This window comes from Cydia pomonella, chromosome 19 (genome assembly GCF_033807575.1).
Source record: "Cydia pomonella isolate Wapato2018A chromosome 19, ilCydPomo1, whole genome shotgun sequence".
In the NCBI taxonomy this organism is placed as follows: Eukaryota; Metazoa; Arthropoda; class Insecta; order Lepidoptera; family Tortricidae; genus Cydia; species Cydia pomonella.
The window spans coordinates 22,416-46,900 of record NC_084721.1 but is presented as its reverse complement, the minus strand read 5'-3'; the positions used below and the strand labels follow the sequence as shown (position 1 = coordinate 46,900).

Genomic DNA, 24,485 nt, shown 5'->3' with positions numbered 1-24,485 from the left:
AAGTTCCACCCCCCTTTTCACCCCCTTAGGGGGAAAAAAATTTGTTGTTGTTTATATACTAATACTATCTAACATACCACGTTTCAGCTTCCTAGGAATACCCTAAGAGTGTTGATGATCATCAGTGAGTGAGTGATTCAGTGGCGAAATCGGGGTTTTTTAGATATTAATAAAATGTAAAGTATGAGAGCTATGCAATTGAATTTTTTTACGCTTATTAAGTCCACTGTTGACATTATCCCCGAGAAATTTGTTTATGTGGTATAATCCGAACCCAAGTTATGAGGGTTCAAAAAAACGACGAAGCGCTTCGAGAATAGGTAGGTATCGTGCCCCCAGATACGCCTGAGTGAGATGCATTGTTAAATGAAGATTCAATGATACCTACATGGAGTTAAATGTAGATACCGTGAATTAAAAAAAAAAAACCTTACCTTTTTCAATGGGCCACTCCCCTATTTTGTAACCCTAAAATACGCCAAGTTTTATAATTTTATCCCAATTACAAAAACTTACAATACAACAACAATTATTATTCTAACAATATTATCGTTGGTGTAGCTTTTATATCCCAGATAAAATTGAATTGTTAATTATATCTTTAATTATGAAAATAATTAAAGATATAATTAACTACAGCCCTTGCGCAACTACATATCAGCAGCCCAACAACCCGGAGCAACGATCTCAAACTCTATCTGCATTCCATCTTAAAATTCGCGTAGAGCGCCGCCGCCCGCTGCGCCCGAGCAACGTCAATAAAAATAAATCAAATCAGTGCAGCGGGAGGGCGGGAGAGGCCCGGAGGCTCGAGGCCGCGGGGAGCAGGGGGCGGCGGCGGCGCGGGTTCAGTCCCTCGCCGAGTCCCGCGGCGCGCGCACGCCGACCTCACTTTCGCGCAGTCCGACCCATGCGCGCACACGCGCCCGCTCAGTGCTACAGTGACTACGAGTGCAGTGATAGAGTCTCGTGCCGCGGCGCCACGCGCGGCCAGAGCTGCGGTCGTCGGCTGGCGGCGGGCATGCGCCCGCGCCGGCAGCGCCGGGCGCCCGGCTGACGCTGCGCCCGCCGGCCCCATGCGCCGCGCCCGCGCCGCCGCCGCGCCACCGCCCCCAGCGCCGGCGTCGGCGAGCGCCACCCCGCTGCTGCTGCTCCTGCTCGCCCTGTTGCATGTACGTCATCACACCTTCTGGACTCTGCTGGTTCCATGCCATACCTCTAGCTGCTCGGCATAGACAAATCACATATTACACACCCGAGAGACCACAACACGGTAACTTAGGCTAAGACTGGTGTCTCGTAAATTCTCACTTCGAGAAGAAAAAAACACACCCCCGTCTCAATGTGCCAGATAGGCAACATTTCCTTCTTGTTCTTGCCTTACCCAGACCAATAATTTCCGTAGCTTTTGGGTAGTCAATAGCAGTTTTTCTCTTTTGCTCTAGATATCTTAGCTTATTCTCTAATTAGAGGAAACAGTGCAATTAGAATCCAAAAACCATCTGAAAACCCTCTTATAATATCGGAAATACCCATATCCATAGATGAAAGCCCCTAATAAACCCATTATATCCGAATTAAATTAGTTTAGGCATCCGAAAAGCCATCTGATAACTAATAACATACCGGAAAAAACAAATTCCAACGAGTAAAAATAAATGTGGAGCGTTTGTCCTTGTCAGACCATTCGATAAGTAATGCCTGTACAAGCCAGCGCGAGGCGATTCGGCATTCAGCTCGCATCATTATGCAAATGTCTGTGGGAATCGCCGCGAGTCGGGGACGTGCATGTCGGCCCTAACACACTTCACGAGTCATGTGCGAAAGCTAGCCACACTGCCGATTGGAAAGTTATCTTTAACTGCGGAAATTGCAGGCAGAAAAAGTAGCGATGCGTACCACAATAATCTGCTTGGTATCAGACAAATGAGCATTGGTCGGTGGTCGCATTGACAATTTCCGTTGGCCGCATCCGCTGAAGCCGCACGATTATCGCATTGAGTCTGCGCGTTATCTGCTGCTGGAGACCGCCAGCGCGCGCCGCGTCGCACGCGCACGTGACGCGCACTCCGATGTGCCCACTCCGGTCTCATCCCACAAACCGAACACGAATGCTCCATGAAATGGAACTGGAGACTATTTCTGTTCTTCCCAGAGGTCGTTGCCTCCGTGACCCCTAAGACTTAACAAAGGCAATCAAAACAATAAAATCCTTCTCTTATCTATGATAAAGTAGCCAGAGATCACGTTATTCATGTGAAGGCACCGTGCCGTGACGATTAGTAGGAGTCTACTTAGCTGTTTAAACATCTATATTTTGTAAAGCTTTCTCAGGCATTCATGTTTATTTGTGGATTATTTTTATCATATCACTGTTACCAGATCACATCCGCGGCGAGGCTCATGTAAGGTGATCGTTATTTATTTGTTTCTATTTTGAACAAGAGACTCCCGACCCGAATTCTTAGAATTTCACTAAACTTTTGAGTTTCGTTTGTCACAGACCTTATTTCGAATTTCTCAATTCTTTACATGGTTTTCAATCAAATTCATTTGAGTGACAGCCTAGCAGGTGTAAAGGCCATAACCTTAAAATCGATATCTAAATTAGAACGTATCTTAACCAGAACTTATCGTTATCGTATTTCATTCTTCGAATCGGGCCGATAGATGTTTAATGTGATTCACTTACCGAGGATAAAGTAATGTTTTAAAGGGCAAATCAAAACATATTTAGGACATAGACAAAACCAGTTGGGCGGTTTTTCGAATTCCCTCAATAAGTATTAAAATAATTACTGTTTTCCATTTTTCTAAATTCTCCGCCCCCTGTGAAATTTTACTAAAAATATTTGTTCAGCACTTGCTTATTACACATCTCAAATATGAAAGCCCCGAAAAACAGTCTCCCATACGTAGTTTAAGAACATACCCGGGTCCAGTTAGTTGCGATATGTAAAAGATATCGTAGTCAATTTGGAGAAAAAAGTAGTTACAGTGGTGTTAAAGGTAAATTACAAAAAAAAAATCTTGACATTTACAACAAATAATCCAATAAGTGTAAACTTGTAAGCCATTACTCTGCTTGACACCTTAATGCCGCGAAGGCACCTGTAATACTTAAGTCGCTTCATTCAATTGTACTTATTGAATGTTTGTCTGTCCAGCTTATTTGTTAGCTTTCATGCAGATTAGCATTTATGCTTGTTTAGTAATTGCCTTGCATTAATCTGATCTAAAGCCTTTCAAAACCAGTACTTATTGAGAGATGCTGTTGTGAAAGTCTTTGAACGCAGTGGGCTCAGCAATAAACAGGCAATTAAATCTATACATGTCTGCTAAACGCTAAAAGTATTTATTTTCAATAACAATACACATAATGGATATATACAGATGATTACTATAACTAGCTTATATCTAAAATAGGCCCTTGAGGCATTGTACCAAGGATGCTGGCGGCATTTCCTCGTAGTATCGCAATACTGATACGTTGTGCGAGGAAGCCGCCAGCTCTTCGGTCACCAGTTACGTCAACCAGACGTTTCACGATTTCTCCAAACAACTAGTGCGCGCTGGGACCCCATGGACCTAGAGTTTCAACGCCAAATGGTACAAAATGGTACTCTCTACTGAGGCTCTTATATTTATTACCCGCTTTTACCTTAGTCCATTGGAGGTGGGACGGTGCCAGTGTGTCTACGCAGGTAGCATCCCACACTAACATCCGTCCCAAGCTCCAATGAACCAATGACACCCCATCAGGCCTCTTGCTATCATCCCTGATAATGCCGGTCGGCTCAAGAAGGGCAGGCACATTGATGGTGGCAAGATATCGACGGATTATGTCATTAAGCGACGCATGTCTTGAAAAACGACCTGCACTTTTTTGACAAGATAATCCAATGTGTCCCAGTCGGTCCACGTCCGTGCCACAAGAGCATATATGTGGCGTACATACCGAAACCCCGAGTCGCAAACCAGTCGCCAGTCTTAGGGAGGTGGGATCCAAGAAATAAAGATCTTGTTTGCTAAATATTTGTTTGTTTTGTTTGTCTGATTGTACCTATTTAGGTACAATCAGATCTTACTTTTCAAAGAAATTTTGTTAATTGGGAGATGTTACTGTTTAGTCTATATCAACATGTCATAAATATCTTGACCAAAAAGGATGAGTAACAAGAATCATAAGAGTAATTCTTAATTTTTAATCAATAAGAGTAATTGATTAAGTATTAATAAAATATCAATTGACTTTTATTTCAATCGTAATGCACTTTTCTTTGGAATCGTCCCTTGTATGGGTATTAAGAAAGTAGGTACACACATACATAATCTTGATTGGGATTCCGTATATTTTAGAACAGCTATCGTGCACAATGCACAAATATACGTAGCTACACACATAATATGTACATAACCGAAACGCAGATCCCGAGCGTGTTCTCAAATGCTCAATCATCAAAGCAATACCCGGACTAACACTTACTCTAGTCATCAGGAGCATTTTTTAAAAAGAATTTCCTTTTAAGGATTAAGTTCACCTTTGTACTGCCTATCCTGTGCCATATTTGTGTTTTACACAGTAATATATACATACATACATTGTATGTAAAATTGTACACAAATTTGTTGATTTGAAATTATTCATGTTATTTATACTCAGAATTAGAAACACTTACGATCTTAAGTTGAGTTGCCTTTTTATTTATAAAATGTTAGCTTACTTTTAAATCCATGTTCAAGTAAAAACCGAAATGAATAACCAACTAATTTTAAAGCCTTAAAATTACATAATTTAAAATGTTGTAATTTTTAGGGTTCCGTAGCCAAATGGCAAAAAACGGAACCCTTATAGATTCGTCATGTCCGTCTGTCTGTCCGATTCTGTCACAGCCACTTTTTTCCGAAACTATAAAAGCTATACTGTTCAAACTTGGTAAGTAGATGTATTCTATGAACCGCATTATGATGTTTACACAAAAATGGAAAAAAAAAAACAAAAAATTTTGGGGGTTCCCCATACTTAGAACTGAAACTCAAAAAATCTTTTTTCATCAAACCCATACGTGTGGGGTATCTATGGATAGGTCTTTAAAAATGATATTGAGGTTTCTAATATCATTTTTTTCTAAACTGAATAGTTTGCTCGAGAGACACTTCCAAAGTGGTAAAAAGTGTGTCCCCCCCCCCCCCCCCCGTAACTTCTAAAATAACAGAATGAAAAATCTAAAAAAAATTTATGATATACATTGCCATGCAAACTTCCACCGAAAATTGGTTCGAACGAGATCTAGTAAGTAGTTTTTTTTTAATACGTCAAAAAAATAAAAATATTTTTTTTTTTCATCAAACCCATACGTGTGGGGTATCTAAGGATAGGTCTTCAAAAATGATATTTAGGTTTCTAATATCATTTTTTTCTAAACTGAATAGTTTGCGCGAGAGACACTTCCAAAGTGAAAAAAAGTGTGTCCCCCCCTCTGTAACTTCTAAAATAACGGAATGAAACTTCCAACGAAAATTGGTTTGAACCAGATCTAGTAAGTAGTTTTTTTAATACGTCATAAATGGTACGGAACCCTTCATGGGCGAGTCCGACTCGCACTTGGCCGCTTTTTGATATTGCAGACTGTAGTACTTTTCTTTCTACAGTCAACTAATCTGAGAAACCCAAGGTTGCGTTGTTTTATCACAGAGCTGCTATATCACCATCCCCGGTCTCCATCATCAGATCGACTCGATGGTACCATAACATTGCATTGTCATCCAACTTACTTAAGTAAGTAGGTATGGGAAGCGGAGTCTAATTTATCTGACGAAATTGTATTACAGATACAGACATACCTACAAACACCGGCGCGGCGACCGGTCAAGCTTAGTGGGTAATGACCTGCCTATGAAGCCGATGGTCCTGGCCGTCCTGGGTTCAAATCCCGGTAAGGGCATTTATTTGTGTGATGAACAGAGATATTTGTTCCTGAGTCATGGATGTTTTTTATGTATTCAAGTATTTGTATATTATATATATATAAATCGTTGTCTGAGTACTGACAACAAAGGCCTTCTTGGGTTACCGTGGGACTTAGTTAATTAGTGTAATAATGTCCCTACAATATTTATTTATTTATCTCGTAACTTTTGTGTTGCTTTACATTGCGGGCCGAATTATTTTGTATTATTAATATTTTCATTGTATTTCTAAGCAAAATTTATCTCAATAAACTGAACGAGCAGATTTTTAATAGCCAGCCAGCCAAGCCATGTGGCACTCCTATTTTACTAAAGTGAAAAGTGTAATATGTATATTATCTATATCTATATGTATGTCTCTGATGGCCATTGACCGAGATCCCGAGTAGAGTACCTTCTCAGGAATTTATTTTTATTTTATTGATTCAAAAAGTTTACACAGCATTACAGCGAAGTAATATATTGTGAAATTTATAATAGACAGTATTTAAATGTTCTGATATGGTAAATTATTTGATTAGATAAACATAAAAAAATATATTTTAAAAGTTAATTTAATACAATTAAATCATTAATAAATAGGAGGATACTGTATTAGCCGTTCGCAATGACGATAACAGTGTGTACCGAGAGCCGAGAAGAGCTACAAAGATTATTACTGTCGTGGAAGCATCAGTTGCAGACAGGCGGTCTTATGTTGAGTGTCCAAAAAACGCAGTTTATGGAGTGCAATGTCCCCGATTCAGACTCCGAGCCAATATTGGTTGACGGACAGGAAGTACAGAAATGCAACCAATACAAATATCTTGGGAGCATTGTGCACGATTCCGGATTACTGGAGACCAACATTCAACACAGGATTGCAGCCGCCTGGTTAAAGTGGAGAGAGGTGACTTGTGTGACCTGCGACAGTAAAATAAAGGCCTCGTGTACAAGACCATCATAATACCGGTACTTACTTATGGCAGCGTTATATATATCGTTGTCTAAGTACCCTCAACACAAGCCTTATTGAGCTTACCGTGGGACTTACTCAATTTGTGTAATAATGTCGTATAATATTTATTTATATTTATTTATTTATATATATTTACTTTACTATTGGCTCTACATACGGTATGTTCCGAAGTATTAAATCGTAAATCATTAACTTCTCCGTTAATACTGTGTCGTTTGGAATGAGACTTTGTACATAGGTTAGAACCCCTAGTCGACCCTAGTCGAGTACCCTAATCGACACCTCCTATTCATCTATGTCCAGAGGGTAGAGGCACGTTGTATAGATACCTATCAATATATAGGTATGTATAGGTAAATACTGTTGTTACCTAGTTCTATTTTCCTTTAAAATTTATTTGTAGGTTTACATATAGGTATGTAAAATATATAATTATTGGTGCAATAAAGAATATGTACTTCCTTACTTACCCACCTCACTATTATTGATACAATTAACTCATTATATTCTTTTACTTGCTTTTCTTCCTGTAGCACACAAATCTACTCAATATCACTTACTTCTAGAACGCTGGATACAGTAATTCTTTTAGTAACAAGTGTTTTCATTCCAAATTGTACCAAAATTTAATTACTGTCTATAAGAGTTCGCCGTATTGTCTGCCTGTCGTGTCTGTAGTACAGGCCAGTCTGGAATCATTTTTCCACAATATTTTGGTCTAATTGAAATTGCTTAGAAGTTAAAAGCTGGCTGAACCTAAAAGATAACATCTACTTTGAAATAACCCTGAATACAAAACGTGATGAACAGGGGTCGGACAAAAAGTGCGGATGACGTAAAAATGACGTAATCTTGCACACAGGATGATGTTTGAGTTTGTATTTAAACTTCCGTGTGACATGTAGTAACAAAGAAGTATTAATGAAGTAACAAAATAATCGTAAATAAATCCATGGATTTAATAATACAGGTGGTAGAGTGATGTAGTGAATAAAATAAATTTCACGAAACTTGTTACCATAAGTTATAATTATTTGAAATTAGTTAGAACAAGTCTGTGGGATACCACAATATTCGAGTAAAGATGACATTTTAGAGCGTTTTCTTATACATTAGTAAATATAAATTTTAGCTAAATATAATCGTGAAGATACAATAGCTAAACAATAACGAAGTCAATTTATTGTTCATCTGATTGACAATGTGTCAGTCAAAAACGTACTTACTCATTTCAAGTGGCGATATCGTTTAATAAAGAGGTTGATAAATGATAAGTGATAATTGTTTATGAAAATCAAAAATACTATTTGAAATCATCCTATAAGTGGTTTGACGTCATCCGCACTTTTTGTCCGACCCCTGGTGATGAACGTTGTTTTACTCCAATCCGACAGCTGCAAAATAAACATGTCGGAGCACGAGTAGACACACGCTTACTTATATAATGACGTTACGTGATTATGATGATCGCAGCAGCTACGGGAATAACCTGTACCGCAGACTAGTCTTACAGTTATCAAACTAATTAGATTGTATGGTGATTCCACGTTGGTGCTGAACTAGCAGAAATACCTTAGTCATAACCATTGATTAACTTTATGTCGTTGTTATAAGGTGTTAGAATGGTCCGTCAACTTTGTTGATGGAACGGAATTCACAGTCTGAATAATATTTTTGCATTGTAGGTAACACTGAAAGTTCTTGGAAAGGGCCACTTAGATCATAAATATAACAAAATGAGACATATAAACTTTTTATTTTTTGAGGTATATTATAGGTACGCCATTCGCTTATCATTTGTATTTCAGAATTGCTGGCAATTTGAAAATTGTATATCGAGCGTCATTCCAATTTTGATCAGATTTTTTTTCTATCGTAAGCGTATATTACGATACCTATGTGAATCATAGTGGACGCGGCCAACACCGGAGTTACAATAGGTTTCAGTTATATTTTTGTAATCAAGCCTAGCTTTCACGATTGTTTAATGTTTTTTGTACTCTTTTAACAGATGATTATAGAGAAGAATATCATTCAAAAGCGACGTCACAAGTATACAGTTGTGCGGTTTATAAAAACAATGGACAAAAAAGTTGAATATTGGCAGATTCTGACATCTCTCAGTAATCCTATGCCACCAGTTAAAATAATCGTGTATTAATTCTTTTGCCCCCGGGGACCGAAAATCGTCATACGAAATGGACTTCAGGAGAATGAGCCGTGCGTTTCAGGATGATTCCATTCCAAAACTTATACAAGTGACCAGGAAGGGCCTGGACTCGTATTAAAATAAATATTGCCTAAATCGTACAATCTTCGCAATTTTAAGAACGTACAGTAAGCCCCTCGTGAAATCGCGCTTTGTTTTCCCGCTGCTACGTCAAGTGTAAATGTCCATCAGATTGTATCTTGGGTAGTCAGGACATCTCTCCAATCTAACCTCTGACAGAGGTTTTTCTCTGGGAGGCACATTTCTGTAAAAATGGCAAATACACTAAAGTGGAAAGTCCATGTACCTAACTACCTGAAAGTGAAGTCAATACACTACAAAAAAGAATATGTGAGTACCTAACTGAGGAATACTTCAATTAAAATAACTCAATAATATGGATAATGGAATTATGGATGATATACTCGTAACAGCAAAATCTTATTTAATCTCATTTGGACGACCGGTCTGGCCTAGTGCGTAGTGAACACAGATATTTTTTTCTGAGTCATGGATGTTTTCTATATATATATAAGTATGTATTTATCAATATACGTATGTATATCGACGCCTATTACCCATAGTATAAATAAATAAATAAATAATAGCTTTTCTTACTTTGGGGCTAGGTCGGTGTGTGTAAGATTGTCCCCAAATATTTATTTATTTACCGTAACCGTGTTCGCGGTCACGCCTGAACGGCGTTGTTGGTAAACAAAGTCGGCGTGGGCGGCGCGGGTGGAGCGGCGCGGCGGCGGCGTGGGCGTGCCGCGCGCCGGGCGGGGCCGCGCCGTGTCCCGCACGCCACGCCCCGCCCACTCCTCACGCGCCGCCGCCGACAAACACTGTATTCGATGTGTCTAGAAAGCAAAAAGAGATTGCAAATCAATTACTATTTCAATAGTAATAAGTACCTAAATATTCATATTTAGGTACTTATCTAAGTAAGTATTCGGTATGTGTGCAATAGTCAAATAAACTCGGGCTACAATAATTTATTACATTTAACAGAAGAACTTAGGTATATCATCAAACAAATAAACAATAACTATATAATTAATACACCGTGTAGGTAAGTACCTACTTATTAAATTGTTTGTTTTGTTATTATTTGAATATTCCCCATAAAATCGTCGGGAATGTTGCGTGGACGTCCGTACGGAGGTACCGCTTTGCTGTGGAGGAGTGCGATATTCCGCGATGTGTCGGTGGTCCCGTGCGATAACCCGCGAGTGTGCGCAATAAAGGTAAAAACGAAAGACCGCCCTATTATAGTGATAAGTGTTTACATGCCAACTAATAGTGCGGACAACCTGGGGCCTTATTCGAGATGCACAACTGTCAAATTTCGCGTCCACATCAAATCAACACTTGATTCTATCGCATGTTGATTGTATCAAGTGTTGATTCTATCAACTGTGGATATTATCATTTGGAACAATCAAAACTCATTCATAGAAAAAATAATCAAACAAAAATCAACTTTGTTTATTACTACTATATAGTTTGAAATGGCTCTGAACTCGAAGTGGTTCGGTTTGATTTGATTGTCACCTGACTGTGGATTGCTAATGTCAAATTTTGACAAGTGTTGATTTTATTGCTAGACTTTTTTGTCCATGGGCTTGGGCACCATCTTGGATTTTTTGACGTACGACAGGGAATACCCTTCCTTTCTTACAATATATGGCATAGAGTAAAGCGTCTTTTTTTTTTAAACATAAGTTTACAGGAATCAGCGACATCTTGTATTCGATAGGATAAGTAATGCGCTATGAACAATGCGGCGGCGAGTAGTGAAACTGTACCTGACAACGTCAATCAATTAAAAAGTGACCACACAGTTGATGGTCGATAAAGGCGATTATTAATTGAATTTTAAAGACAATAAAGAACTATTGACATACGATCTTTTTGTTGAACCCACACCTACACGTCGAATAATGCTCGCTCCACATATTCTCCTATAAACGCTCAAAATTGTAAAAAAAATTGATGCAATTTACTCCGCACCCAGTCTCAAGTTGCTTCTAAACCACGTTCACGAACCAAGTTGTAACCTAACACATCTGTAAATATAAGGCATATGATTTAGAGATAAAGTCCGTTTTTTTTTAAATTACGAGATGGTTCATGAATAACCTTTATTACTATAAAAATAATACTACATTTGTCATTTTTTTTTTCTGTATTGCGCTATTACATAATGCATAAAATTGATATAAAGATAGGTACCATAGTAGCTCGCTCACTTGGTCTATCAACAACTATTTTAATGCTCTTTGTACTCGTATACGCGACCCCATTGTATGTACAGTCGCCATCAGATATATCGGAACGCATGTATGAGATCTCAAATTATTAAGATAAAACCTACTGTACTGTCTATATTACTTACCAAGACCTAAGTACCTATTATTTATATGTACCTACACAAAGAGAATTCCTATGTTAAAAGGAGATTAAATACATATTTTGTTATTCAACTACAAATAAAATAAAATTTATCTTTTTCAGTTAACACATTTTTTTACCGCTTTCTTTAATAAAATAAAACATTAAAGTATTATGTGACTATATTTCATTGTCTTCGGTGTAGATTATTTACTGACATTCCAATTTCCTGTATCAGTTTGGTACCAGGAAATATAAAAACTACACCTCTTCAAAAACTTTGCTGGTAGTTCGACATCTGTAAGTTTAATTATAAAACATGATAAACACACTTAAGTCAAAAACGTATACATAATATATTTGCCCTATATTCTGGTCGCTCGGTAGGGTGCTCAGAAGGCTGGGTGCATTTCCGCGCTGGTTAACAATGCTGATCCTCTGGTCACCAGAAGCCTATATAAGGCGCTCTCATAGAGCCACACTAGTGCCCTAGAGTTTCAAATTCAACCCCAATATGTAGTTAAGGGTTTAAATTCTGGATCAAGAACATGGAATACTGTTGTTCGCTAGTAAGGCCATAGGTATTAGAAAAAAATAATAGTAGGAGACGGCCGTGGTCATGGTAGGTGGTACAGGTGGGCCAGGCAAGCTCTGAAATTATGCACCTATTTTACTATAACTTTGTTCACCTGTGTATATTTACTGTTTCCATGATAATCATTTTTAATATGTAGCCCGTGTAATCGGGCTGTATCATTGGTCTCATATTTTTTAACACAAAATCATAATTTTAATTCAATAATTAATGGTGTTTTACATATTAATTTACCATTAATGTACCTATTTTGCAAAATTTTCTTGCATATAATAATATTGTTTACTTCAATTGACGTGTTTATTATTTTCGTTACTATGTCAACGTTAATACTTAAAAAATTATAACGTGAAGGTTGAGTCCGCAGTACAGTTACAGTTTACGTACATAGTGGCATTAGCACAGTCGGATTAGGACCAAACTCGAAATGTCTGAACAGTCATGAAATTTGGTATGTATATACGTTAAAGGCCCCTTTTTCATGCCCACACCATTTGACATTTGGGGACCTCGAGGAACCGCAGCCATCTTGGAAAATATGGACCATCCAGGAGAAATTCGCGTTTTACTCTAAATCTACGTTCTTTATTCAATAATCGTGTAAGGCAACATTCAAGCTTATAAAATTCTACATATACTACATCTATAGTTTTAGACATCTTTGCGAAAAAAAAAATGATCTTGCTTTAAAAAATACTTGCTAAACCCAGATTTAGCCCTTATACCCTTTCATGGGATATTCTCTTAATAGGAAACTTGGAAGAATAAAAATTCCACTTTTAACTATACATTTGTACATAATCTACCCCAATATCAATATTTTACTTGACTGCAACTTAACCAGAAAGTAGGGTTATGGGTATAAGTACTGAGGATTCAGGACAGCCTGTAGCTTAGGATACTGGACGGATTTTTTAAATGACGTATTATTTAGCCCTAAACTTTTTTCTTCCGTTAATTTTAGTTTTTTTTTTTTATGCTACGTCGGAGGCAAACAAGCATACGGCCTGCCTGATGGTAAGCAGTCTCCGTAGCCTATGTACACCTGCAACTCCAGAGGAGTTACATGCGCGTTGCCGACCCTAACCCCACCCCCCTCGTTGAGCTCTGGCAACCTTACTCACCGGCAGGAACACAACACTATAAGTAGGGTCAAGTGTTATTTGGCTGCGGTTTTCTGTAAGGTGGAGGTACTTCCCCAGTTGGGCTCTGCTCTAGATCTGGAATGACATCCGCTGTGCTGTGCCCTACCACACAAGGCGAGATGACATTCACATTGCCCATACCTCTCTTTTGGACGTAGTTTAAGGACATACCCGGGTCCAAAACTTTAGTAACTTTGTATTGCATAGCACTTGTATACTAACTGTGGATCTACTGATCAGGGTGATACTGTGACTCAATAGTTTAGGCGCTAGAAGAAAAAATATGATTTAATATTCGGAGTCCTCTTAAGGCGGCTGTATTGATTTTTCTTTTATAGAACAAGTAAAAGTAGGTTGTGAATGGCAAGAGGAATCTAACGATACGTCATTTTAAAAAATCCGTCCAGTATCCTAATACCAAGCTACTGGGTGTACTGAAACATCAGTACTTACACCCATAACCCTTCTTTCTGTTGTAGTCGCAGTAGAATAAAATGTTAATATTGGGGTAGACCACGTACAAATGTATAGTTAAAAATAGAATTCATATTCCTCCGAGTTTCCTTTTAAGAGAATGTCCCCTGGAAGTGTATAAGCGTTAAACTTAGATTCAGCAAGTATTCTCTATAACAAGATGTATTGTTCCGCAAAGATATCGAGGACTTTTTTGTGTAGAATTTAATAAGTTTTAATGTTGACTGTTGTGTTGATGGTACACATTTTCCAAGATGGCTCGGATTCCTCGAGGTCCCCAAATGTTAAATGGTTTGGGCATGAAAAAGGGGCCTTTAATTTATATACATAATAAATTTCATGACTGTTACAGAGATTTCGAGGTTAGTCCTAATCCGATTATGCTACATTGTGCGTCCGCAGCAAATTCGGTTCTCCATACAAATGTAGTTTCGCTCTCATTTTAAATCGGCTAGCTAGATTGCTCTGAAACTTTGTACTTACAATAGGATATGGTATGTCTATGCATATAATTAATTTAAAACATAAATGTGAAATGAGAGCCAATTAAGTTCAATATTAAGAATATGTACCTATTGTTGTTGACTCGCCGACAACGGAATTGAGATCTATATGGGTGCCATGTTCTGTGCTGTGTAGAAAATCCTGAAATTATAAAGGATTTGTCTTGGCTAGTTTTTACGTATAGGCTACGTATCACCGAAACGTCACAAACACCACGAAGGTTCGGCTTGTACGGGCCCTCGTTTTTCCTATATTCTTATACGCTGCGGAGACCTGGACTATCCGAAAGACAGAGGAGAAGAAGATAGACGCCCTAGAAATATGGTGCTGGAGGAAAATGCTGGGGATATCCTGGACCGAGTTTCGGACTAATGTCTCCATCCTTAAAGAACTCCGTATCAAGCAGCGCCTTCCGACTCTCGTAAAGACCCGCATACTCAGTTTTTTTCGGTCACGTCTCGAGGAGGAACAACGACTCCATAGAGCGTCTAGTGGTGCAGGGTAGAGCAAACGGAAAAAGACCGCGCAAAAGGCCACCTATGCGATGGACTGACCAAATCAAATCTGCCATGAAGGGTCCCCTGAACGCATTTGCCAGAATGGCCCCCAACCGCGAAAAATGGCGAGAAATCATACGGCAAGCAACATCTGCGTCTGACATCAGCAGTTGACCACGACGCTCTGCAAAGAGTAAAACGACAAAGAAGAAGAAGACGTATCATATTTGTCTAAAATTTGGTTTGTTGGTACACACACAAGGGATAGTCTCTAGCTAGGTACAGGCCACACTCGTCAGCGCGACGGCGATATTTTTTACCTTCTACCTAAAAATCTCAAATTTGTGTACGGGCTCAGCTCCTGTTTCGTCTTAAGCCTAAATTTAACAGATTCTGACTCACAGGGGGCTTTGAGCATGTTGTTGCGTTCGTTTTCAAATTTTGAAAAAAAAAAAACTAGCCTAACAACACAATAAATGCTTGTTTTTCCGCATTCTTCACTATATCTCCCTGTCTCACTACTATCTGACCTTCTAACCCAGAGGGGAAAATATACCTTATTGGGGATACTCCATCTTCCTCATGATAATATATTTTACTTTACTGAAAAGCAATCGGTACATGTTACAAGATGCACATTGTTAAGAGCCGGGGTTAGAACCCACGACCATTGGTTTTAAAATGAAGCTTTGTATATAATTTGTATTTTTATAATAAATCTGTTTTCTTGTTGACATTTTGTGGTATTGTATTGCTTTATGTTAATTGTCAAGATATTTTTTTCATTTGTCACATGCGTCACATGTACGTTTTTATGATAGATCTACATCGACGCAACTGCATGTCATTGTCAAAGAGCATATAATCACTACGTTTTAAGAGACGGGACTTCCATACTAGCGAGTGGAATCAGTTTGTTTCGCAAATCATTACCAAAATGTACGACAAAGAACTGTCAAAGAACGATAGTACCAACATAAGCGATTTGAATAGTGTAGTACGCTACACGCTTACGATTCTTATCGATATCGATAAAATGGGGAGGGTTGAAACATAGGCTAATGTCTACAAATTTTGTACTCGAAATCAGGTTAGCATCGAGTCCACATTTAAGTTGTATGTTATATAGTGGATAGTTCTTAATTGGACTACTATCTGGTCGGGCTTAATGTGGACCCGAATTATTATAATACAGTTTTTAAGTCGTGTTTTTTTATTTTATTATATGCTTGATTTTCATAATGATGTGCACATACATGTTTGAATAAATGTAACTTTTCTATGGGAAGATGTATCAGGTCTTCGTTCCCAACAAATTTGGCCCACTGCCTGCATCTGAAAACATACAGCCTTGGAAAAACATGACTTTATCTACAGTTTATATTCCATGTGTTTGCTAATGAGATGATTAACTGATTATTTCGCGCTAATATGCATCTATAAATCATGTTTTTCGGCATCCAGTTATCAACAACCCTTTATCAATGCTTTAACTTTTTATGTATTTATGTCTGTTAATCATGAGAACGGGTCTGGCGTTGTTGGCAGCGACCCTGCCTATGAAGCCGATGGTCCCAGGTTCAAATCCTGGAACGGGCATTTATTAGTGTGATGAGCATGAATATTTGTTCCTGATACATGGGTATTTCCTATGTATTTATAAATACTTATAAATTAGGACTATGTACATAATATATATATATATTCATTATTACACAAACTGACTTAGTACTAAAGTATGAATGGCATGTGTTGTGGGTATATATATATATTGTTGTCTAAGTACCCACAACACATGCCAGTCATACTTTAGTACTAAGTCAGTTTGTGTAATAATGTCCTATAATATTTCTTTATTTATCATAAAAACAGAGATTAATTTTCTTACATTTTAGGTTAATATATTAAATAATCACTAGATAAAAAAAATATGTTAACTAATGACCATTAATGCATAAGTAATAGATAATTTATGCAGTATTAATCTTCGACGAATTAATTATGGTCATATTGCATGAATTCTAGTTCTAAGGAAATTTCACATATTTAATTTAATTATTTACACTGATATACAAATAAAACTACAGTTATCGATAGTTATAGTACATCCCTAGTTCACAACGAAAAATAATGTAAAATATCTAATTTTCGATGTGTTTATAGCCTGCTGACCCAAAATAAGGTCAAAAGTATCTAAAGCAATACTTACCAGTCTTCATCCAAGGGAAATTTCGCCATAAAATCCCTTTTTTCGTGATTTTCTCGAGTGGCTCGCTTGCCACATATTTCACACTTAGTAAACCGTTTTCTCGCTGGCATTGTAACAAACTCGCTCTTTACTCTGATCACGGTTGACTATTTTCGATTTTTTCACTAAATAATAAAGAAATTACACGAAATACCCGAACAAAACATTGAAGCCTTCAAAACAAACAAAGCAATTAGGCTGACAGTAGACTTGATGTAAACTTGACAGAATAAATAGCACTGACGTTTTCTTTTTCTTCGTTGGCAATGATTTGCGAAACAAATTCCATACAAAACTTTTGTCTTCCTAGTTGCGTCAGCCTGATCGGAATTTGGCAGCTAACTCCATCTTGCGTCCAGTAGAAGAATCAAAATCGTACAGAAAAAACTACTCTCTGCCTTAGGATCCCCTTTTAAATGTCATAAATCCAAACATGGCAGCCATACCCATCGACAAAAAAGTCTACCGTTGATCTAATTTCATTTGACAGTTAACTAATACGTATTCGACACGCTTATATTTGACAACTAGAATCCTGACTAGAGCTGGGACTGCGTACCAAAAGTACGTCTCTGTTACTCGTACCAAAAGTACGTCTAAAATACCAGTTTTACGAGTATGACCCCCAATAGGCAGTTTACGTATTTGCCATGCTTAGGCGTCTTACAAATAAGGATTATTTATACAAATATCGACTTATTATTTCGGTAAGGGTCGGAAATATGGTGACGTTTTGAGTGAAGGCTATGAATCTATTGTCATATTTTTGTTATATATTATTACATTATTTTTAGATACAACAGACACCCAGACGACCATCTGTTAACAAAATTTTATTTTACCTAAAGTAACGGTAAGAATGGAGGTACGAGGTGATAAAAGTTTCATATTTGTTTTATTTCAGAAATCAAAGTCCGTACTTTTGAATACTCGACAAGCTAAAAGTAGTCTATTACAAATAACCTGTTCCAAAAACTATTCCGGTACAACGCCCCGCCTCTAGTGTGGATATTGTTCACTGACAGGTGGTGATAATAGCAATTCGACAAGTCACAATATTTCTCACATCAAATGGAAATCAACACGAAACGTCACTTTTAGCATGTCGAATAAGGGCCCTGGCGGAGTTCGCGGACTGCTTCGGTGCGGTGAGTGCTATTGTTGACGAGTACGGCATAGAATCAGTCTATATATTGGGAGATTTTAACGCCCATCCTAATGAACTTTTCTATAATGAACTTTTAAATTACTGCCATGATCTGGATTGGTGCTGTGTTGATGTACAGAAATTAGGTATAAACTCAGAGACTTATACTTTTATTAGTGACGCGCATCAGTGTAAACGTTGGTTGGACCATTGCCTAATAACAAAATCTATAGTGTCTTCGGTCCGAGATGTATATGTTAAGTACGACGTTACTTGGTCTGACCACTTTCCCCTGATAATAAAATGTGATTTAAATGTATTGACACCTAGATCAAATAGTATACCTAACATACCAAATAACTATGTAATATGGGGGGTAAGGGGGCCGGAGCAGGTAGCCCGCTATACGAAGGAATGTCACGAAGGCTTAAAATGCATTGATTTTCCACAGGAGTTAAGACATTGTTCTGATAGATACTGCAGTGACGCTAAGCATAGGTACATATTAGATAGTCTGTACAAAAATATTATATCAGTTCTATGCGCGGCCGCAATTGCAAGCAGTAAGGGCACTAAACGTAAGCCTAGAAAATTAATAGCAGGGTGGAACAGGCACGTCCAAGAGTCTCATAGGGTGGCTAGGTCAAAGTTTCAAGAATGGACGCTCCAGGGCAGGCCAGCGTATGGTAATTTATTTAAGGAAATGTGTGAAACGCGAAAAATTTTTAAGTCCCGTCTTAAGTGGTGTCAAGACCATCAAACACAAATTAAAATGGATATTTTAGCGTCACAGCACTCCAAGAAAGATTTCCGGTCGTTCTGGAAATCTACCAATAACATGAATCTTGGACCTAGCTACCCGGTGAGCGTTGATGGCAAGAGTGATGTATTCGAAATAGCTAACCACTTCAAAGACCGTTTCTTTGTGAAGTCTCCTCTAGGGCCATCACAGGCTGAGGTGAGAAATGCTGAGATCAGGAATGACCTGGTGGAGCCTGGATACACGGCTAAGCAAATAACTTCAACTATACGGTCTATGTCCAGAGGCAAGTCACCAGGGCACGATGGTCTCAGCATTGAGCATCTTCAGAATGCGGGGCCACATATCTCAAGGGTGCTAGCAATGTTCTATACATTATGTGTTAGACATTGTTATCTGCCCGAGGACTTAATGAAAACCATTGTTATACCTGTAGTCAAAAGTAAAACGGGAGGTCTATCGGACTCCAGCAATTATAGACCCATATCTCTTGCGACTATAGTGGCGAAAGTTCTTGACAGTGTTCTTAATGCGCAGTTGAATAGGTATGTGTGTATTCATCACAACCAGTTTGGTTTTAGACCCGGTTTATCCACTGAAAGCGCTATACTGTGCCTTAAGCACACTGTCAAGTACTATGTAGATAGAAGAACCCCGGTTTACGCTTGCTTCTTAGATTTATCTAAGGCTTTTGACCTGGTTTCCTACAATATCTTGTGGGAAAAATTAGGAGCCACTAACATACCACCGGAAACAGTGCGTATTCTAAGGTATTGGTATGGAAACCAGGTCAACTGCGTAAGGTGGTCAGGTACTCTCTCGAGTCCATACAGGTTGGAGTGTGGTGTGAGGCAGGGAGGGTTATCCTCGCCCACACTCTTTAACTTGTATATAAATGGGCTTCTCGAGGCGCTGTGCGGAATGCATGTCGGCTGCCATATTGACTCAGTGTGTGTTAATAATATAAGCTATGCAGACGACATGGTTCTGCTCAGCGCGTCGGCCTGTGGACTACGCAAATTACTTCTCGTATGTGAGAAGTATGCGACTGAGCATGGCCTGAGGTATAATATCACCAAAACTCAATACATGGTGTTTGAGCCGAGAGGATACAGGATAGGGGAGGTACCTCCAATACAATTAAATGGCTCATCACTGGAGAGGGTAAATAGTTTTAAATACTTAGGCCATATTGTGACATCTGATATGAAGGATAATATGGATATAGAGCGGGAACGGAGGGCCCTATCTGTGAGGGCTAACATGATCGCCCGTAAGTTCGCTAGATGTACAAAAGAAGTAAAAGTCACATTGTTTAGAGCCTTTTGTACATCTTTATACTCATGCAGCTTATGGAGGTATTATACGCAGAGAGCCTATGGAGCCCTCCGAATACAATATAATAATGCGTTTCGGGTGTTGGTGGGGCTGCCCCGCTTCTGTAGCGCATCTGGGATGTTTGCGGAGGCGCGTATGGATTGCTTTCATGCGACCATACGCAAGCGATGCTCATCCCTGGTGCGCCGGGTGCGGGACAGCCCCAACCCCATCCTGCGCTCAATTGCGGACAGGTTCGACTGTCCATACTTGAGGCGTTGCTGTGAGATGCATGTGTCTTGCAGCCCTTATTATGTTTAATTTATTAATTATATAATAACATTAGATATAAGAATTAATATCGTATTGTATACTAACCAATTGTATGAGTCATGTTACTTGATAAATAAATGAAATTGAAAAAAAAATTTAATAAAAGGTTACCCGTACAATTTACAATGGTTTTCCCGCCGAGCTCTAGAATAAAACAGATAAATAATAAATGGCATACTTGTATACGTATAATAATTAATTCACTAAATAAAACGCCGACATTAAGCTAAATTGTAGTCGAGTGTCAGACTTGTCTGTAATTTTATTGGGCACGTGAGACATGTTGAACATTGTAACAAAATTTAGCTAGATGGATAGAAAATGAGTCATCCATTATAAAAAAGTAAAATTTAAAAAGACATATTAAGATTATAAAAAAGCGGCCAAGTGCGAGTCGGACTCGCCCATGAAGGGTTCCGTACCATTCATGACGTATTAAAAAAACTACTTACTAGATCTCGTTCCAACCAATTTTCGGTGGAAGTTTGCATCGTAATGTATATCAAATATTTCTTTAGATTTTTTATTCTGTTATTTTAGAAGTTACAGGGGAGGGACACACATTTTTTCACTTTGGAAGTGTCTCTCGCGCAAACTATTCAGTTTAGAAAAAAAATATATTAGAAACCTAAATATCATTTTTGAAGATCTATCCATAGATACCCCACACGTATGGGTTTGATGATATTTTTTTTTTAATTTTATGACGTATTAAAAAAATCTACTTACTAGATCTCGTTCAAACCAATTTTCGGTGGAAGTTTGCATGGTAATGTATATCATATATTTTTTTTAGATTTTTCATTCTGTTATTTTAGAAGTTACGGGACACACACACACATTTTTTCACTTTGGAAGTGTCTCTCGCGCAAATTATTCAGTTTAGAAAAAAATGATATTAGAAACCTTAATATCATTTTTAAAGACCTATCCATAGATACCCCACAGGTATGGGTTTGATGAAAAAAGATTTTTTGAATTTCAGTTCTAAGTATGGGGAACCCCCAAAATGTTTTGGTTTTTTTTTCTATTTTTGTGTAAAACTCTTACTGCGGCTCATAGAATACATCTACTTAGTACTTACCAAGTTTGAACATAGCTCTTATAGTTTCGGAAACAATTGGCTGTGACATAAACGAACAGACAGACGGACATGAATCTATAAGGGTTCCGTTTTTTGCCATTTGGCTACGGAACCCTAATAATAAAATTTTCATACAAACTTTTATCCCCTAGTTTAAGGGATTGGAGTATAATAGTTCCCAGTTTTTGAATATTTGTGTTGTTTGTGTACTAATACTAGCTTACATACAAAATTTCACCCTTTTAAGACATCAGGAGGTACCTATCAATTTGATGATCATTAGTGAGTGAATAACGAAATTGTGTTTTTTAGGTATCAATAAAATCAAAGTTATGCAATTGAAACCTTATATGTTTAATAAGTTTACTATTGACATCATATCCCGGCAATTTTGTTTATCTGGTATAAACCAAACCCAAGATATGAAGGTTCAAAAAAACAACGAAGCGCTCCGAGAAAATGTAGGTAGGTAGTGCCCTTGCGCGTCGCTTGGCTCGTCTTGGCGGGGTGCCCGACGTGCTCCCAGGTAATTTGATTTGTTCCCTAGCTATATGTACATCATATGTTAGCCAAATCATTTTAGACAACTTGTCACGTACTCATACAAAATAAAATATATGTTCTTTATTGCACACGAATAACAAATCAGAAAAGTCACCAGAAAGTTTATTTTTATGATATAGGAAGCAAACGAGCAGACAAACCGCCTGATGTGAAGTGTTTACCGTCGCCCATGGACACCCGCGTCACCAGAGGAGTTGTAACTGCGTTGTCGGCATTTGAGATGGTAGTACCGTCTTTATTTGAAGGTTTGAAGTACATACTGTTGAAATTATAAGAAGCAATATTAAGCGAGAGAGAGAAGCTAAAAACATTTATCTAATGTGAAGTTGGTAGGTTAGCTGCTGCTGATCTCTTTAAAACATTAAGTATCAATCGCTCTGTTTCAAATGTTTCAATATTTTACCTCGGTGTAAGAATTTAGTTTCTGCCACTATTCTTAGGTTCTTAGCGACATCGGTTGCTTATTTTGGTTCGGCCGCTCGCAGCTAGAGGTCGCTAGTAATTGGGCTAGGCATTCCATTTTCGTTTATTTTTGCTTTTTCATCCGCACAAAAATTCTCGTAGCCTTCGATTACATATTTTATTAACTGTAATTAGTGATTTACTTCTTCGATAATAACCTCTGCTGCCTTTTATCGGAATTTGGGCGTAACTAGTTTTATTCCATGGCATGTGGCGCTAGTAGTTATGTGTTTCGTTATTTATGGTGCTAGAAGAAAAAAAGGTGTTCCACTCGTCCGCCCATATAATAAATAATGTCCTATAATATTTACCTATTTGTTTATTTTTTATATCAGGCGGAAAAATGTCAGGAATTACGCAAAATTTTACTCGACCATTTTTATATAAAATTTTAATCACCATGAGGTGGTAAATAGTCAAGTTAATTAAAATCATTTTTTTATGACCACTATACTGTTGTAGGTCCTACTGCTAGCGACATCTGTTGTTCGATGGATGTTCTACTCGTAGTTCCGCCGCTCGAATCTGGAGGTCGCTAGTAACTCGAGTTTGCATTTATTTCTTTGATGTCTATGCATTTTCATCCGTGAAATAAAGTAATAGTTGTACGCCTCGATAGGTGGCACTAGTAGTATATTTCGCTGGAGCATGAAAAATCATGCGCACTATTGTGTCTACTAGAATCTTAGTTACGTTATTTCTTTAAAAGTATCCATAAATAACGTAGCATATTTTTCAGTAGAGACTTGTTCTTAATGTTACGTTTCATATATTGAGTTATGGGGTGCCTAGTACTAGCGACATCTGTTAGCCAGCGGCTGTTATTATTGTAATTTTGCCGTTCACTTTTAGAGGTCGCTAGTAGGTAGTTCAAGTTTGCATTATTGTTTGTTCAAGTTTAATTTGTTATTTGTTGTTTTTGTAATATGGAATATCTTGTCCGAAATAAAAGCTTTTTATATATTTATTGAATTTTCAGCCTTCTGTGTATTTCATCCGCCTAAAAAATCTTGCAGACTTAGTTTTTGCTATAATTTTTAACATTTATTAGTGATTTACGTTTGACATGCCAACCTTTTCTGCCTTTTATTTACATTACATACGTTCCCTTGCTTTCACAAAAACAATTATAACTGATCCGTGAATCTGTGGACCTATACAACAAGTATACCTTGTAATCAAATTAGATGAGCACCTCGTCTGGTCATATTATTATGCTAATTTTATTTATGAAAAACTTCGAGTTTTATTAGGTCAGTTCTACTATCACTCACAATTCAAAGTTCCTACTTCCTATTCGCACACTAAGATGGTTATACATGTCACTTGTAGATTTAATACTGAGTCATGCTCTTGATAGCTGTGGGCTCACAACCAAGATCAATAAATAAATAAATAATAATAAATAAATATTATAGGACATTATTACACAAATTGACTAAGTCCCACAGTAAGCTCAATAAGGCTTGTGTTGAGGGTACTTAGACAACGATATATATAATATATAAATATTTATAAATACTTAAATAGATAGAAAACACCCATGACTCAGGAACAAATATCCATGCTCATCACACGAATAAATGCCCTTACCAGGATTTGAACCCGGGACCATCAGCTTCGTAGGCAGGGTCACTACCCACTAGGCCAAACCGGTCGTCAGCAGTCATCAATGTGGATAAATAAGAGAATATTATGCAGATCAGATGTTTAAAATTACTTGTTAACCATAAAACTAAATGTAAAGGTAACTACAGGCTTCTATTCAAAATTTGCAAAATTTTACCGGTTACTTTATTATAAAACCTAAATATCTAATTGCGA

General features: G+C 37.8%; 1 protein-coding gene across 2 annotated transcripts in view; it reads left to right on the top strand.

Annotated features, from left to right (window-relative positions):
* The first annotated feature begins 743 nt into the window (after positions 1 to 743).
* Positions 744 to 24,485, top strand: part of LOC133528563 (protein jagged-1b) — a 40,082-nt gene continuing 16,340 nt past the window's right edge. Inside the window, exon 1 of one of the 2 annotated variants that reach the window (XM_061865993.1) lies at positions 744 to 1,172. In XM_061865993.1, the coding sequence (XP_061721977.1) occupies positions 1,077 to 1,172 (96 nt within the window). In that variant the 5' untranslated portion in view covers positions 744 to 1,076. The remainder of the gene's footprint in view (positions 1,173 to 24,485) is intronic. The other variant, XM_061865992.1, reaches the window with a different exon arrangement.